General features: G+C 35.1%; 1 protein-coding gene across 2 annotated transcripts in view; it reads left to right on the top strand.

The window, feature by feature from the left end:
- Positions 1 to 19,820, top strand: part of LOC128228495 (kinesin heavy chain-like) — a 56,747-nt gene that overhangs the window by 23,863 nt on the left and 13,064 nt on the right. For both annotated transcript variants that reach the window (XM_052939847.1, XM_052939838.1), the window contains 5 exons: positions 874 to 945; positions 5,081 to 5,197; positions 8,015 to 8,151; positions 10,669 to 10,748; positions 15,954 to 16,051. In XM_052939847.1, coding sequence (XP_052795807.1) covers positions 874 to 945; positions 5,081 to 5,197; positions 8,015 to 8,151; positions 10,669 to 10,748; positions 15,954 to 16,048 — 501 coding nt within the window. In that variant the 3' untranslated portion in view covers positions 16,049 to 16,051. The remainder of the gene's footprint in view (positions 1 to 873; positions 946 to 5,080; positions 5,198 to 8,014; positions 8,152 to 10,668; positions 10,749 to 15,953; positions 16,052 to 19,820) is intronic.

Genomic DNA, 19,820 nt, shown 5'->3' with positions numbered 1-19,820 from the left:
AATTTTGATGCCTGGCCGCTATTTTCCCGAAACATCTTAAGTTCTTTGAAACAGGCTTAAGCTTAGCTCACTATTTTTGTTTTAAATTGGTATATTGGTGTATTTTTTACATTTTTAAGACTAGAATTTTAACAGAAATCATTTTATGATAATTACTAATGCTAATTTTTAATTAGTAAAATCAAGATAAGTAAAAATTGGTTTCATTAAGTAAGCTTCTTAAGCTTGTTAAGCTTAATAACTTTCGAGAAATTGGGGCCTTGTGACACGATAGTATTGGGGCCTTGTGACACGATAGTATTGGGGCCTTGTGACATGATAGTATTGGGGCCTTGTGACACGATAGTATTGGTATCATTTGGATGGGCTGTAAGTGTGGAGAAAGAATATGTTAAATAATAAAGAACAATATTACACAAACAAGATTTTTTGGCCTTGAAAGATTGCATTTCACAAATTTTGGCAGTTAGGGTAAGCGGGGGCAGCAGGTTAGGGTGGTGGACATTTCACCTCTCATTTGATTTGAAACAAAGAACAAAAACTCCTATCAATTTATCTGTCTTGTCATTCATTGAACAATAAATACATATTTGTGATAAGTAAATTTCAAATAATTCCAAAATTACCTGGGGTCACCTGGCTTCCAAATTGAGCATTATTGTCAATGGCTTGCAAACATATGACAACCTGGGGGAAGGATGATGTCAAATTAGTGGGAAAGAATAGCATGCACTTTGATTATGTTATTGGTGCCGAGATCTAAGGACTGTTTCAATTTTCTATATAATGGATATGAATATCTTGGAGATAAAAGATTTTCTTTTGCATTATTTTGCAACCAAAAGTCTTACTGTAAATGTTTTGCATTTCCAGGCCAAGGAGCTGCAGACATTGCATAACCTGAAGAAATTGTTTGTTCAAGACCTGCAGAACAGGGTCAGAAAGGTAAGTTGGTGTTGGTGGAATATGCTTGTAAATTAATGATGTTTATTTCTGCTGACATGTTAGAAAATGGCTCATAAGAAGAGTATTAGTTCATAATTTCTTGGACTACTAGACAAGTTGACCAACCTTGTTACAAAATTGTGGTTATTGAAGTACTGGGGCTTTTTCACAATCATTATCATAGGGGAAATTTTGGCATATTTGAAAAGAACAGTTTTCTTAATTTTTAGCCGTTTTTTCCCTTAAATTAAAAAAATCACACAAGAATATGATGTTATAGTTTTGTTTGTTCCTAATTGTATGTAAATCTTTGATTATTCTGACTAAATAAGCTTGAAAAGCCCGGAATACTGAACTACTTGAAGATCATGAATAAGCAAGTCTTGTACGATCAAAAAAGGCTTATGAATGTCTTTATGTAAAACTGGAATCATGAATAATTATGTCCCCCTTTAAAGTAGAGTGGGTATATTGCTTTGCTCATGTGGGCTGGGATATCAGTCTATCCATAGGTCATAAGACCAAAGCTAGTCGAAGTGGTTACTTAACATTGCCCAGACCTATGGTCCTCGAACTTGAACTTGGAGGTTGGGTGTGACCAGTAGTGACCCCTATTGATTTTGAGGTCATCGGGTCAGTGACCTTGTACACAAAAGCTAGTCTAAGTGATAATTTGATAACGATGCTTGCACCCATGGCCTTCAAACTTGACAATCAGGTTGTATGTGTGACCAGTAGATGACCGCTATTGATTTTGAGGTCATCAGGTCAAAAGTCAAGGCCACAATGACCTTTAATGTGAAAAGCTTGTCCGAGTGATGACTAGACAATGCATAGACCTATTGTCCTCAAACATGGAGGTTGGGTGTGACCAGTAGATGACTTTGGGGTCATAAGGTCCAAAGGTCAAGGTCAAAATGAACTTGAATGCAAAATATTTGTTTGAGAGACAACTTGAACAATGCCTGCACTGATGTACCTCAAAATTGACATGGAGGTTGGGCATGACCTTTGATGACCTCTATTGAGTTTGAGGTCATCAGTTCAAATCAGCTGGCATTTTGGTCCATGCATATTTTATTCAATTGTCCATAATTCCTGACAGAACGGTGCTCATCTTGTTATTATTGTATATGTGACGGTATGTGTGTATCACTTCTATGCTTAGCTCAAAACCACAAAGCACGAAATAAATGTTCATCATTTGAATAATGAAGTTTCATTTCAAGTTCATAAATAACGCTAATGTTCAATAAATGTTCGTCAAATATTTGCTAAGAATAATTTCACACAATGATTTATTTTTAATAATGTTTAGTGTTTAATAAATCAAATGCAATGACTGTTAATAAACTAAATAAAGTCTTTAAGTACTTTTTTACTGTTTAAAACTTTTTTAAGGGACTTAAGTAGATGATCCTCATTCAAGAACAAGACACAATCAATGCTCCACTTTAGCAAATAACCATACTTAACAGTAGGTACAGTTTGTTAGAGTTTTGCAATACCAAGGGGCTATTATTCATATGGGGGGTCGTCATATTTGTTAGTGTTTTAATTGCTTTATTATTTTACCAAAATAATTTCAAATTAAAAACCTGTGTTTATAGGAAGAAGGGTAAATTGAGACCAAGTATCATTGATTACATTGACAGAAAATGACTTGTTGAATCATGTTACATAGTGAACAGACATGATTTACTCCTGGTTAGAGCTACCCTAGTTCCTATATGTACGCTAGTGTATAGCACTATCCACAAATTGGCGACCTTACAGAAGTGCACTTCACATGAAATACATCCCTTTAGCAGAAGAAATCAACTGCAAATTATGTTCCTTTAAGATATGAAATTGACATGAAAAAAATAACTTAAAGGAATGATATTAACTTTAAAATAAAATGATCTGCCTTTGAGATCTGAATTTAATTGTAGAGTCAATATCCCATTCATACATAAAACCCACAGTGAATAACCTCTTTACACATTTGAATTCATTCACGAAAAAATCCCTTTCATGCATACAATCAACATTAATTATGTACTTTCCAGATGTGTAGGATTATGTGGGAAGCAGTGCCGTCTAGAAATGGAAAATCAGATTGAATTATGTCCTTTTCACCCATGAAACCAACCTGATTTTTTATGCCCCCGAAGGTGGGCATATTAAAATCGCACCGTCCGTCCGACTCAATAACTCAGAATTTTATGGACAGATTTTAAAATAACTTGCCACATGTGTTTGGCATACCAAGACGATGTGTCGCGTGCAAGAACCGTGTCCCTACCTCTGAGGTCAAGGTCACACTTAGGTGTTTATTCCCAATGGAATGCTGCATATAAGGACATAGAGTATAGGTTGTCGTGTCCAGGCTGTAACTTTCCCTTGTATGGACAGATTTTAAAATAACTTGCCACATGTGTTCAGCATACCAAGACGACGTGTCGCGTGCAAGAACCGTGTCCCTACCTCTAAGGTCAAGGTCACACTTAGGTGTTTATTCACAATGGAATGCTGCATATAAGGATTTAGAGTATAGGTTGTCGTGTCCGGGCTGTAACTTTCCCTTGTATGGACAGATTTTAAAATAACTTGCCACATGTGTTCGGCATATCAAGAAGACGTGTCGCGTGCAAGACCCGTGTCCCTACCTCTTAGGTCAAGGTCACACTTTGTGTTTATTCACAATAGAATGCTGCATATAAGGACATAGAGTATAGGTTGTCGTGTCTAGGCTGTAACTTTCCCTTGTATGGACAGATTTTAAAATAACTTGCCACATATGTTCGACATACCAAGACGACGTGTCGCGTGCAAGAACCGTGTCCCTACCTCTAAGGTCAAGGTCACACTTAGGTGTTTATTCACAATGGAATGCTGCATATAATGACATAGAGTATAAATTGTCGTGTCCGGGCTGTAACTTTTCCTTGTATGGACAGATTTTAAAATAACTTGCCACATGTGTTCGGCATACCAAGACGACGTGTCGCGTGCAAGATCTGTGTCCCTATTTCTTAGGTCAAGGTCACACTTTGTGTTTATTCACAATGGAATGCTGCATATAAGGACATAGAGTAAAGGTTGTCGTGTCCGGGCTGTAACTTTCCCTTGTATGGACAGATTATAAAATAACTTGGCACATGTGTTTGAATTACCAAGACGATGTGTGGGGTTCAAGAACCGTGTCCCTACCTCTAAGGTCAAGGTCACACTTATATGCAGCATTCCATTGGGAATAAACACCTAAGGACATAGAGTATAGGTTGTCGTGTCCGGGCTGTAACTTTCCCTTGTATGGACAGATTTTAAAATAACTTGCCACATGTGTTTGACATACCAGGACAACGTGTCGCGTGCAAGATCCGTGTCCCTACCTCTAAGGTCAAGGTCACACTTTGTGTTTATTCACAATGGAATGCTGCATATAAGGACATAGAGTATATGTTGTCGTGTCCGGGCTGTAACTTTCCCTTGAATGGACAGAATTTAAAATAACTTGCCACATGTGTTCGACATACCAAGACGACGTGTAGCGTGCAAGAACCGTGTCCCTACCTCTAAGGTCAAGGTCACACTTAGGTGTTTATTCATTATGGAGTGCTGCATATAAAGATACAGAGTATTGGTTGTTATATCCGGGCTGTAACTTTTTCTTGTATGGACAGATTTTAAAATTACTTGCCACATGTGTTCGACATACCAAGACGACGTGTCACATGCAAGACCCATGTCCCTACCTCTAAGGTGAAAGATACACTTTGTGTTTATTCACAATGGAATGCTGAATATAAGGACATAAGAATGTAGGTTGTCAAGTATGGGTGGTATTTTTTTATGTTCAGAGGTGATTTAAAATAACTTGCCATTTGTATTTGTTTGATCTTTAACTTTTCATGTACTGACCTTGTTCATAGGTCAATGTCACATTCGGGGGCATTCGTCACATACTGTGACAGCTCTTGTTTCAACCATGAAACCAACCTGAATTAAGTCCCTTTTACCCATGAAACCAACATGAATTAAGTCACTTTTAACCATGAAACCAACCTGAATTTAGGCCCTTTCACCCATGAAACCAACCTGAATTAAGTCCCTTTCATTCAATATTCAACAAGAATTATCTGCCTTTCAGACCTCCAAGAAGGGAGAGGAGGATGATGAGGAAGATGTGGGAGGCAGTGCCGCCCAGAAACAGAAGATCAGCTTCCTGGAAAACAACCTGGAACAACTCACCAAGGTCCACAAACAGGTAGGAATGAATAATTATCTCCCCCTTGCACAAGTTTGAACAGTTTATTCAAATCAATAACATCTTATATCACAACATATACTGAACAGAAGATGTAAGAAGTTCTGCATCCCAGTGCTCTCCATATACTGTAAGTAGTTTTGCTCCATTGTAGCCCAATTCAATAAAGATCTTAGTCGATCTAAGTCGTAAATTGAAATGAACTCTATGTCATATTTTTTTTATTTTGCTAGATAATTTTGACTGAAATTTAGTCAGTATTAAAAATGAATTTAAAGTTGAATGATTAAAAAAAAAAAACTTGTTACCATCTGTGACATTTATACAGATGATTGAAGTTCTGATTAAGGTCCTATAATGAAACCGGCCCCTGAAGTAAGAAATTATAATCATATGCTCACCATAGTTTGGAAAGTATTTGAGGTTTGAACAGGCAACAAATGGGCCTCTCATCCAATATGGTTATAAACTGGGTATCTTCATTTGAAAAATATTTTCAGCTTGTCTGTTTTACAAAGAACAGTCAGCATTGTTGTCAACTGTTGCATCATTGTCAGTGGCCTCGCCATGCAAACCCGATCTTAGCCATTAGTAAAATAAATTAAGATATTCAAATGCATTTTGGTACATACCGTATTTTATCGACTATAAGACGGGGAAATTGTGTCCTGATTTTGAACCTTAAAATAGGGGGCCCGTCTTATAGGCGAGTCTATAAGAATTTCATAAAGAATAGAGTCATAATCAGGAATATTCAACATAAGGTATTCAACTGACTGATTTATTGTCTGTGGATGACACCCCAATAAAAGTGACACGATCACACCCATCGGATTAAGACGACCATAGATCTGCTTTGTTTGGCTACGATGAACACTAATATAACACATGTTATCAGTCCAAACATGTTGTTTTTCACAGGAGACATATTTTGTTACCTTTAAAATAAAAATATTTTGACAATCTTTTTTTTTTTAAAAATGCATTGTTATTTTTTCTATGTCGTAAATAAAACTTACTTTTTCCTTACTATAAGGCTTTGCATATATCATGCACATGCATGTAACAAGCAGATTTCAGTACATATTTCATTAATCGTTACATTAATTTATCCGCAATCATCAATGGTTATTTATTACTCAAAATTTAAGTCACATCAACTGCAATCCAAACAAACACTTATAAAATATAACTCATTAACACATGTAATGGAATTTGTTCTGTTTGTCGGCCTCAGATCAAACAGTACAATTTATGACGTCACAGCACGAGCTGTGTAAAGATCAAAGATGCACTGCAATGGTTTGTATTTAAATAGGTCAATCAAATATCGTATGAACCCACTTAAATCCCAAAATTGCGTCTAGGCTGGTTCAAACATACCATACCATCGGAAAATAAAATCAATAATCCCAAGCAAATGAACAAATTTAGTTGATATTTGACTGTTAAGCTCGAACATTATCACAGACTCGGAGAATTTCAAGTGCTGGATTTGCTTTAAAAATCTACCCCGTCTTATAAACGAGTCAAGACAAAAACACCAGATTTCATGGGCAAAGTAGGGGGGTCGTCTTATAAGCGGATCGCCTTATAGTCGGGAAAATACGGTATGTTACTAGAGAAAATATACACATGAATAGTAAGGTCCAGAACCCTGGTCTAAACTTATGTCAAATAATGCCCTTATTTAATTGAACATGAGCAGTTCTCCTCTAATTAGGATTTACGAAAACATTGTCGCTTAAATGTTTGCACTGACTTGACAGAACTATCTTGTATTCATGATGGGCAAGTTTGTCCATTAGATGTAGTCTATTTGATATCTCTGCTCATGGCCCCAACAAGGGATGCCTTCTCAGTGTCTCTGAAAATAGCATCAGTTCTGTTGTCTACCCATTAAATGGCCTCCAGTGTGATTCTAAAAGCTATCAGCTTATCAACTTAATCAAGCTTAAAGAAAATAAAAATAAAACTAGGTATTAACTACTATCAATCCAGCATTCTGATGGCTAGAATCTCTGCTATAAATTTGGGTGTATTGTTTCGATTCAGTTCGATTGAGTTGTCTCCCATAGCCTAAGTTTCCAGTAAATTGATTTCTATGTAAACATGCAGAGTTAAACAAGTAAGTCCCTTAAGGTTGCCAAGTTATATTTGAAATTCATCTATGGTAATGACTTGCTATAAAAGGGTAAGGTTGACAGGATGCATTGAATATTACAATTTATATAACCTATGTCAAGGCAAACAGTATATAACTTGTCTTTATATACATTATTGTAATTTATGCACATAAAAAGTAGTATTTCAAGGTTGAACTTGAGAGGTTATTTATTAAGTAGATCCAATGCTATATTTATACTCTTGGCCAGGTTAAAATCTCTCTCTGACTGAGTTTGTTAATAGTCAAATAAATAACAATTGTTTTAGCATTCATTCAAAGTACAAGGGCCGATAAAACAACTGGCCCTGATTTGTTCTTATTCTAGCAAAGAAGTTTTAGTAGAACAATTTTTTGTTGTTGCAAAAAGAAATGTTTCCAGTTTTCAACCTACCCTAATCTTGAGTACCCAACAGTAGTTTTGTTTTTGTACTGGATAATTTTTTTCTGACTATCGTATTTTGTGATAATTTTTATTCTTCTTTTTGAAATACATTTTGGTATTTTGATGCGTGTAAAAGTTTATTTTCATGTTTACGTACCCTGACAAACTGGCACCTTTTTTCAGTTTGAAAATAATATCTAAAGTTAGATACAATTTTACTAACAAAAAAGGGTGGAAAAAAATAATTCCTATATTTCCCTTTTCACAGTTGGTGCGTGACAATGCTGATCTTCGCTGTGAACTGCCCAAGTTGGAGAAACGTCTACGAGCCACAATGGACAGAGTAAAGGCCCTTGAAACTGCCTTGAAGGACGCCAAGGAGGGAGCAATGAGGGACAGAAAGAGGTATGGATACTACACTGAGTTATCTCCTGTTAAAAAATGGAGGCATTTAACTTAGTTTACTGTTATTTTACATTCAGTGGAATATAATCTTTCAAATAAGACAAGAGTTAAGGCCCTTGAAACTGCCTTGAAGGACGCCAAGGAGGGAGCAATGAGGGACAGAAAGAGGTATGGATACTACACTGAGTTATCTCCTGTTAAAAAATGGAGGCAGATAACTTAGTTTACTGTTATTTTACATTCAGAGGAATATAATCTTTCAAATAAGACAAGAGTTAAGGTACTTGAAACTGCTGAAGGAAACCAAGAAGAGGCAATGAGCGACAGAAAGAGGTATGAATACAACAATGAATAACTTTGGTTGAAAAAGGAGGCAAATAATTTACTGTCAATTTTATATTGAGCCTGAATGAATTGCTTACTTCTGCCAGACCATTGAAACTGCACTGAAGGTTCTTATTGGGTGCTTTGGGTTTCAAACAACTTTAGATAAACAATAAGGCAAGGCTACATTCCACTTGGCACATGTTTAAGTGTACATTTTCTTTACAAAGTTGCTCTTTCTTCAGTCATAGAGATTCTTTGCATGTTTTTAATTTAGTTATCTTTAGATTTGTCGGAATATTTTCAATTTTTATGCTCTCTGAAAAAGGGTCTAAAGCGCCCCACAAACCCATTGCCAAAAGAGTTTCAGCCTTTCAGTTGTCAGGTGAGTCACATCTATGACAAAGGTCAAGGTCACATTCAACAGTCTTGGAGAAAACTTTGTCCCACAAGTACTCCTGAATGGGTTTACTTAGAGACAGTGGAAATTTGCAAAATGGAGCGAGTTGAAAGTTGATCAAAAGTCAAGGTCACAGTCACCTTGTCATGTTTGTCTCAACTTTCATAAAACTTTGTGCAACCATTTTTCAATGCATTTCAACACTCAATCTTCCACATGTTTCTGACAAAGTGGCACTTGGAGTGTGTACGGTTTGACAACCTTTTTTTGCTTGTATGATGTTGCAGAAATGTGTTATATAACACACAGAACAGCTGTCAAATTAGGAAATGATTTGCATACATTTTACATGATTTTCTTTCTTTTTTTTGGTGATGACTAGGTTTATCTGACCTGTCAGGCTAAAGCTTTAAAAACAGAACAAAAAACATCATTTCGTTGAAATTGTAAATGCGGTTGAATTAATTAGGACATAACTGTTAGATCTTTTGTTTTATATATTTTATTTTGGATTTTGAGCAGAATTTTAAACAGATGAAGAACATTTAGTATCAAAAATAAACTCAAAAGGTAATGAAGACTTGAATGAATATTTAATTATTTTTACCAATTGTGTAATAGGCTTGCATCTTACGAGAGCTTAGATTCTAGCTCGAAACAGAGGTAATAAATCTTTGAACACGTCACATCGTGCATTGCACAGGCAAAGCAGCATATATAGTATAATGAAATTTCCAATGAAACCCAAGCAAGTTTGCACATACATGTAGATAATATAAACCCTTAATATATATTTCTATCACAGTTTTCCTAAATATCATTCTTTTCCAGGAGATATAATCTGAACGGTTAAATTATACTTCCCTACAGTCAAAACCTGTTGGCTGGATATCCCAGGGACCGGCCAAAATACTTTGAGCCTTGTGAATTTCAAGCCAAGCGGAAATGCTTAAACAGAGTAAAACAAAATCGGTCCTTTACATCTAGTTTGAGTCAACAGGGACATTAGGCCAAGCAATATCGATCCAACGGGTTTCAACTGTATTTATATCCTTGCACGACTGACAATAGGGTTATTTAATAAAGGGTTTGATTTGTGTAGTGGAATATGTGTCCGCGTCTCTCCCTTGTGCTGTTGGGTTTGAGTCCCACCAGTGGTGAAGTCTTGGCCTCTCTACCCTCTTTACTTCTTTAAGAGATTTTAGAAATTATATAAGAAAAATCTGTACGCTAATTAGAAGAAACCAATTTTCATTAATCAAAATCCATTATTAGTATGTATTATGGCTAATTGGAATAAGCGACTTAAGCCTGTTTAGCTTAAGAAGTTTCGAGAAATCGGGGCCAGGATGAATTTCTACTCAAGAGTAATTTACACAAGCTCATAAACTGTCCTCACAATACAGTTCAAATAAAACAAAAAACTTAGTATGCATTTATGAATCTGGTAATTCATTTGAGTGAAGAATTATAATATTTCTTGGAAGCATTATTTATAACCTAAAATAAGATCATGTCAGTCATTGTAAGGTGCTGTTCAAAGAAAAGTGTCTCACAATTATGTATGAGATTTCTGATAAAAGTCCAGATATAACTGAACTTATAGCATAGCAACCAGCAGCTGCTTTTGAAAATGTTTCTTGTATCAACCTAAACAATATAAATATTTGCTAGAGAAATAATGAAATTTATTTTTATTAAAAAAAAAAATGGGTATCATTGATAACTTTAAGCCAATGAGTGCAATCTCTAGTATTCAAATCTTTACCTGCATGAAATCCGACTTATTGCAGGTACCAGCACGAGGTTGACCGGATCAAGGAGGCTGTTAGACAGAAGAATCTTGCCCGCCGCGGACACGCCGCACAGATTGGTTAGTTTTTTAGAGTTTAAACCTCCATAAAAAATGCTAGGATCTTAATTATTAATTGTTTGAAACGACACTCAGATGGCTATATGGTGTAGAGTTATAGATCGCTGCATGCTCATGATTATCATGACTTAACAAGTCATGGCAGGAAAGGTTACACTTTGATAAAACAGGGGTTCTAAAGTTTAGGATTAACACTCAAATCATGTTTCGGAGATTTTAAGTTCTGACTGTTGAACATTTGTAAAGATGGTTGTTCTTTACTTGGACATTTGCACCAAAAGCAGTTAGCAGTACCTGAATTTTAAGTATTGAAATTAATATAAATGACTTTGGAAACATTTTCTAAAATGTCTTAACCCAGCTTTTGGCATGAATCCCCAATACTCAAACACATCCCAGGCTGTTTTTCAAAGATAAAAATTATCAGCTATTAAAATCCCTGTTGGAATGAACTTTGGAAAAAAATGACAAGTGTACTAGATTTCATAGTACAAGATTCATGAATCATAGACCTATTTTCTCATAATTATCTTCCTTGATTTAATATTAATGTGTTATTCAACATTTTGATGGAGTGACTGAACATTTATAGGTAATAGTAATTTGGACATATGCACAATTAGAATAGCATAACTCCTTTTATTCCAAAATTGCCTCCCTTGAAAAACGTGAAAGATTCTGTACATTTATATCAAGAACAATTTATGATAAAATTGGGGCACTGTTCCGTTTAGTGTACATGTACCAAAAACAACATTCTTACTGCATGGTCGTATTTGCATAGTTATCCCGATTGTCTTTCGACATGCCTTCAAATTTCGACCCCCTGTCTAATACGTCATTGTTCAGGGCCTTTATCACATACTGTGATGATGTCTTTTGCTTTGTGATCACGTAACTAATGTTGACAATTAAAACATCAGGTATGTTCTTGTGAATATCATTGACTTCTTCCGATATTTATGTCCTTACCAGACCAGTGAGCTGGATATGACGGCAAAAAAAGTCATATAAAAGAAATAAGGAAATGAAGTGATGTAATGGGGAAAGTTTTGAGGGGGGAACGGGAAAAAGAAATTATAATAAGTGAAACACCGTGCACTGTCAAGAACCATAAATATATTGCACATTTTTGTTGAGGCTTTCGTTTATAATTAGTTGCAAAATGTCTATAGAACTGTCTTACATGTCAAAAGTTGTTATTTATATCTGCATTCTAAGATTTATTGACAGTGTTGAGGTCAATTAAATTGCATTTTGTATGTAATTAAGGAACAGATGTGTTATGTGGTAAGCATAGGCAGTGTATTACTAAATAAGTGCATAAAAACCTTGAAAGTTTCATAGAGTATTTATAAGTTATAAATAATTATAAACAAAGTCTAACTACCATATCAAAAACACTTCATCTAACAATGTTTGGGCCATCTTGGTCTTCATAAGGGCATATGTAATATTGGAAATGATGTCATGGACAGGAATTGAAGTCAGAGTCTTATGACGTCAATGGTGATAACATCAATGGCTATCATATATTCTTGCGCAACATATTGTGATATGAGACTGAAATATTTTTATAGAGTAACATAAAAAATCTGTTAAATTTGTGGATTTAAACCAAGATTAAAAAATTAATTAAATCCTGCATCATGATTTTTTTGCCAAGTCCTAAAAGTTGGATATAGATACAAGACTGTTAATGATTATTCTAATGTCAGGTGCAATACACAGGCCTTCCAGCGTTCCTACTTTTTCCTACTTTTTCGTACTTTTTTAACAGCTTCCTACTTTTTCCTACTTTTTTCTAAAAAGCTCCTACTATTCCTACTTTTTTAAAAATAAAGTCTGCAAAAATATTTAATTTCGATCTTTGTGCTAGTTTTATTTGCAAAAAATAAACAAAAGATGTCAAACTGGCTGGTTTCTGTTGTTAAAAGGTGTGGCATCATGTACCACTTGGACGTGCATCATCTTTTCACCCACACAGTTAAACAACAGAAACCGACCAAGCATCATTCACTAAAATAGTCAATGTGGCATATAGAATGGTATGATTTTGCATTAAAAACATCTCCTCTAGGTAAGTTAATAGCTATTAATAAATACATATTTAACCAAAAATATTCCTACTTTTCCTACTTTTTTGTAAAAAATATTCCTACTATTTCCTACTTTTCTGTCAGAAAACCTCCAACTTTTTTCCTACATTTTTGTTAGTGGCTGCTGGAAGGCCTGAATACAATATAATCATACTCAAAGGGAGATTTCCTATCACCCATGGTCAAACATTTCTAGAGTAACCTCCCAGAGGTGATATCATAAATAGTGAAGCCATCATGAAATAACATCATATAATTATGTTTTTTTTATAAGTAATTGGTAAAAAATATTGAATGTAATGTCATAAATGAAATTACAAACATTCACTTTATAGCATTGTTTTATTGATTGGGGGCTGTTATTTACCAAATAAGTATTTGTTAAACTAGAAGAATGCCTCATTCTTGGTCATGTAAGACACAAATTGTTTACTAAGATTGAAAATAACTTACCAAAGCTTTTTTTAATCAATTTTCGAAAAATAAATTCTGTAATCAATGACCTGACTCTATGACCCAATATCACAAAAATACTCATAGTCAAATCTCATTCTCAACTCATTTTACCACAAGAAAGCATAATATGATTAAAAATCTTGCATGTTTTTATACTTTTTGAAAACATATTTTCTCCTGAAATGTGTTGATAAAACGATTTTGTCAATATTTCAAAGAAACTTAATTCCAGAGCAAAAATATACTTGAGTATTTGTTATCCCCCGCCTATGAAATAGGGAGGGGATATTGAAATGGCGTTGTCCTTCCGTCCGTCCGTCCGTCCGTCTTTCCTTCCGTCCGTCCTTCCTTCCTTCCGTCCGTCCTTCCGTCACCTGCGTTTTCTCAGTAACTAGCCGGTATAATTTCATGAAACTTAAAATAAAAATGAACCACTATACTGGAATGATGCCAGGCCAAAAAAAATTTGATTGATCAATTGTCCTTGGAGTTATTGCCCTTGATTTTTTGAAAAATGCACATTCACAGCCATTTCTCAGTCACTAGCTGGCAGAATTTCATGAAACTTAAAATTAATATGAATGACTATACTGGGATGATGCCTGTTCATTTTTTATTTGGATTGGTCAATTGTACTTGGAGTTATTGCCCTTGATTTTTTGAAAAACTCTCATTTACAGCCATTTCTCAGTAACTAGTTGGTAGAAATTCTTGAAACTTGAAATAAATATGAACCAAAATACTGCGATGATGCCTGTTTATTTATATTTTGGATTGTGTTATTTCTATATGAGTTATTTGCCCTTGATTTATTTGCCCTTGATTATTGCAGCCTTTTCTATGCCACTAGCTGGTAGAATTTCATGACACTTGGAATAAATAAGAACCAACATACTGTGATGATGCCTGTCTATTTTTCTTTTGGATTGGTCAATTTTCCTTAGAGTTATTGCCCGGATAAACCAATGTGCTTATCTTATTCTTTCTGAGATTTTTTTTAACCTTCAAGCACAAACAAGCCATCAAGCACAAACAAGCCATTGTTGGCGGGGGATATCTTTTCACTGAAAATGCTTGTTAAAAAACAAGAAATTGTACTCCAATACATTTTTGGCTGTAGAATATTATTCCCTTGAAATCTTGACCAAAGGTATACATCAACATATTATATGATAGAATGCCTTTTCAAAGGCGTTAAAGCATGTTATTTTTCAATAACTTTTGATGCTATGTGGTAAAATGAGTTGAGACAGAGATTGGACTTAAGTTTTTTCGTGATATTAGGGCCTGTAGTATCCTATTGGGTAGACCAATGGTGATATGCACGTGTGAACTGTGATGCATTCGTAAAATTATTCTCAGGTTTTCAGGTTTTTTTTCACAACAGGTGTCAAGGTTTATGTGATTCAATTAACATATTCATTGTGAACACCTTGTCATTTCTGTGAAAGATGACTGGAGCCTACTAAATTCCGAATATAACTTAACATAAAACGTAAACATGCCAAAATAAACAATAATTTAATGAAAACCTTATTATATTGAAAAGGTTATTTCGAGATTTTAGCACTAGAAAAAACTGTTGCTGGATTTGTTTAAAATATAAATCTTACATAGCTTGCTTGGTTTGTTACAATTTTCAAATTATATATTCGAAGGCTGTCTGGCGTTCCTGTATTTTCCTACTTTTTGAAAAGGACTCCATTTTTTTCACTTTCGTGTTTAAATCTCCTTTTATTTCTACAATTTGGTATTTTTATTGCTGATTTATAAATTTTTCCTATGCTCATTAATTTTGTTTACATATTACTTTGTGAGTGTAAAGTGGCCCATATAAGTCAAATGGAATATTGCCACCTGTGATAGCCTGATGGCTATTAACATTTTAGTAACTTAAATCTGTTGTTTGTGGATAAGTTTCATCAAAGGTTTTTTAAAATAGGTATAAGACATTTTAATAATGTTTGCTAAGATAGAACATTGTTGTAAAATGATCTTAATCTGGTGTACTAAATTCCTTATTTTTCTTCTATTTGTCGGCAAACGCACCTACTTTCTTATATTTTGTTGTTAAAGCTATATTTTATTCCTACTTTTTTATGGGCTTCTGCTGGACAGCCTGGATATATTGAAAATGAATCTTTCCGAAGCTAAGAACTCGGCCAAAGTATGAAAACAGTCTCAGTTTAATTGAGATAACTGCAGTCTCAGTTAGTTTCAGACAACGTTATAGTCTCAGTTTAATTAAGACAACAGAAGTCACAGTTTAATTGAGACATCAAGTATCGGTTAGGTAGAGACAATTAAATTGAGATAGCAGCTTTTTTACTTGAGACTGCTGAGTAATACACAGACAGTGATGTTGGTAAGGGTGTCACTGTCAAAGCCTTATAAGATTTCAGGCTTGTTGATCCTAATTCCAATTGCAATACCTGTTGATGTTAAAAGAAAGAAAAAAAAAACTATTTACTATTTTTCTAGAGAATTTTATTGCCCTGATAACCCAACCTGGTCAAGACTCATCATCAGGGTCCTGCTTTCCTTCTAGTCAAGCTGATTCTACCTGGTCTGCACCCACAGCAGTTTAGAGAAATAAAACAAAATTATCTTTAAGCATGCATTACAAAATACATTCTTATTTCTCTTACAGCAAAGCCAATCCGACCTGGTCAGCACCCCCAGCCATCTGGAAACACCCCCCAGGGGATCCGTGGTGGTGGCGTTGTCGTTGCCGCCAGGGCATGAAGTGTAAGTATTTAAAGTCAATCAATTACCTAGTAACTGCTGTAGGATGTAGAGGTTAGAATTCAACAAACTAGGTCAACAAGTGTCTAGCTATATAAGTGTGGGCCTCTCAACATATTGTGTGATCGAACCCCTCATAGGCACCTCTCCAATGACTTGATATATTATTGACACTCCCCTTGCGATAATTAACCATATCCTATCAATTGCATTCATATTCCGATAAACTAAACATTACAAAACAAACCTCTTACAATACAAAACGAACAACTATTTGTTTAAATGACTTTTTATTGCGGTAAAATGAATATTACGTCCGTGACACAAATGAGATCATTGATCTTGACCCTGTTCAAATAGCTAATTACATCTGACGTTTAAATGCCATCGAAGCTTTATTGTTTCGGAATACCCTACAGGACTTTTTCATATGTTCAGAATAAATATATTCATTAGATATTTAAGAATTGTGTTTCATCTGTATATGAAAACATTGGTCATTGCATAGATAATCATGGAGACCTTAGGGACATCACAAATAATGCACTCATCAAATGTTTTCATACACCAATGAACCATAATACCAAAACATTCAATCCTTAAATGGACACCAGTAGCTAGTTCCTTAAGGCAAACTGATGCATAATGTTACACCATTTTAATCGGCAAATCCTCCACTATTATCTTTGGAAAATAGCTTAATATGTTTCAATTGCTAATGTTGTAACGTTCCATATCCCTCATAGTCAGAACCCCTCCACTAATACACTTCTGCCCTATGCTTCTGTGTGTTCCTTTGTGGATTTGGCAAGGAAAATCTCGTCATCATGAATTACAAATCTTAAATCACTTAGACCACTCACCTGCGGAAGACAACAGACTATAAAAACTTGTAGCCAAAGTATGGTCTAAAACAATTACATGTCTCGACAAACTCAATGCTGATAAGCACTCTTGCCAAGAGATGTATAAACAGATGTAAACTGATATATGAATTACTCTTATTACTGTTTGGCAGCAGTCATCGAAATTAGTCTTTTGGATGAACAAGCACAGATCTTTATACTAATGCTTAGCATTACATTTTTATACGCCCGAAGGGTCGTATTATGTTATGGCCTCCATCGTCTGTCCGTCTGTCTGTCCGTCCGTTAGCAATTCCGTGTCCGGGCCATAACTTGGTAACTAATAAAGTGATTTTCAAATAATTTTATACAAATCATAACTACATTAAAAGGATGTGTCGTGCGCAATTTCCAGGTCCATACCTCAAACACTAGAATCATCAAGGGGGTGCATTAGCAAATCAGTGTCCGGGCCACAACTTGGTCACTAATAAAGTCATTTTCAAATAACTTTATACAAAGCATCATTACATTAAAAGGATGTGTCGCGCGCAATTTCCAGGTCCATACCTCAAACACTAGAATCACCATGGGGGGGGGGGGGGGCGTTAGCACTTCCATGTCCAGGCCATAACTGGGTTACTACTAAAGCAATTTTCAAATAACTTTATATAAATCATCTCTACATTAAAAGGATTTGTCAAGCATGCTTTCCAGGTCCGTACCTCAAAGGCTTATTTCACTAGGGGGCGCTAGCAATTCCGTGTCCGGGCCATAACTTAGTAACTAATAAAGCGATTTTCAAATAACTTTATATAAATCATCACTACATTAAAAGGATGTGTCGCGCGCAATTTCCAGGTCCATACCTCAAACACTAGAATCACCATGGGGGTGCGTTAGCAAATCGGTGTCCGGGCCACAACTTGGTCACTAATAAAGTCATTTTCAAATAACTTCATACAAAGCATCATTACATTAAAAGGATGTGTCGCGCGCAATTTCCAGGTCCATACCTCAAACACTAGAATCACCATGGGGGGGGGGGGTCGTTAACAATTCCATGTCCAGGCCATAACTGGGTTACTACTAAAGCAATTTTCAAATAACTTTATACAAATCATCTTCATTAAAAGGATTTGTCAAGCATGCTTTCCAGGTCTGTACCTCAAAGGCTAATTTCACTGGGGGGCGTTAGCAATTCCGTGTCCAGGCCACAACTTTGTGTTACTACTAATAAAGGAATTTTTAGAAAACGTGTCCTAGCCACAACTTTGTAACCAATAAAGCAATTTTTAGATAACTTTATACAAATTATTGCTACATTAAAAGGACGTGTTGTGAGCACTTTCCAAGTCCTGCTACTTTTAAACTTGTATTCTCAGATTTTCTAAGGAAGTTTCAGATATTCTATTTTTTTTATAAAAATATTTCATTTCATAAAATCTGATTCCATATTAGTACATCCTTCATTGCACTACTTACCAGTATGTATGTTGTTTTACAATTATTCTATGTTGTAAAAAAATACTGTTGAACAAAGGTTTTTATTAGCACTGCTAACTTAAGTATCATTAAAGTTTCAATATTGAAAGTTTAAGCCTTCGTTGTAAACACTTCACACCTAGTAAGCAGTATACTAGCATAACCTAAATGTTTATTAAAGACCTCAAGCCAAATCTTCTTCGGGCGTATAATGCTCCGTTTCGCGGTGCTCTTGTTGAACAAGCCCTGCTCCAGAATTTGAGCAATTATCCAGTGCAGGGCACGTGCTAATTTTGACCACTGTGACAGTCCTTAAAAAGTATACATTTTTCAGAGGCCATAAGAATGTTCCTCTTGTCAAATCGATGGGGCTTGTACCCATTATGTTTTGGGGAGAGGGGGGGGGGGCATACATTGATAAATTATATAAAAGTAAAAACAATTTTATCATTCTCATGCTGTCAGAAATTTAGTACCAAATTAATATTCTTCTAAAAACTCTTTTCAAATATAACAAACACAAGAATTTGATACATGATAACTGGTTTATAAGTAAGACATAGAATATATATCATTTCATGACGAAGGAGTTTTCTGCCAAGTGTTTATAATGATTAACAGGTGTAACCTAGTGACCTAAGTTTTTAGCTGAAACCATCTATTCATTATCCACAAAGACACAAAATGGTATAAAACAAGCATGAATTCACATGATAAACAATTGAGATTAATCTCCTCATTAACAACTGAACTCATTTATTAAATAAAATTGATTATACTTTGAACAGTTGACCAAGTGGGCATATGAAGTTCGCTGGTCTGTTTTATGGACATGCTACATACATGGTCATGTAATTGAATCCAGATTATGCTAGCTACCATTGTGAACATTTAACCAGATTAAGTGACCAAAAAATGACATCATATTTCTTACTGATGTCATATGTACTTCAATACTTATTTCTGCTTGGTTGGGTCCCATTTTGTCACTATTATTTTTCTTAGCTGCAATCAAAATTGATAAAAAAAGACACTGGCTAATGTCTTGTGGACCGATGTTGTCCATCTACATTCAGTTTGCAGCTATTTTTTAGGTCAAGATGGCCAACGTGTACTGTGAATGTTTTGGTCTCCTTTAATATCCACTTAAATTTTTATGTCGAAATGACCCACACATAATGTGAATGTTTCCATCTCGGTCTTCTTTAATGTCTACCAATATTTTAACCTTAAGCTGTGGTAGGTGTTGATGGGCAATAACAAAGTCATCTATTACTGTCCACCCTCTCACATCACCAGTGTTGTATATCACCAAGAATGTGCTTAGAAGTAATGAGGGTTATTGTTAATGGTTGGCTTATGAAATTTAGTCACCTTGAGAAAATGAAGACAAAACAATAAGATGCTTAGCCAGTATTTATTAAACTTCTCAAGTCAACTAA

This window comes from Mya arenaria, chromosome 1 (genome assembly GCF_026914265.1).
Source record: "Mya arenaria isolate MELC-2E11 chromosome 1, ASM2691426v1".
In the NCBI taxonomy this organism is placed as follows: domain Eukaryota; kingdom Metazoa; phylum Mollusca; class Bivalvia; order Myida; family Myidae; genus Mya; species Mya arenaria.
The sequence above is the reverse complement of the archived record's forward strand: the minus strand, read 5'-3'. Positions and strand labels throughout refer to the sequence as shown.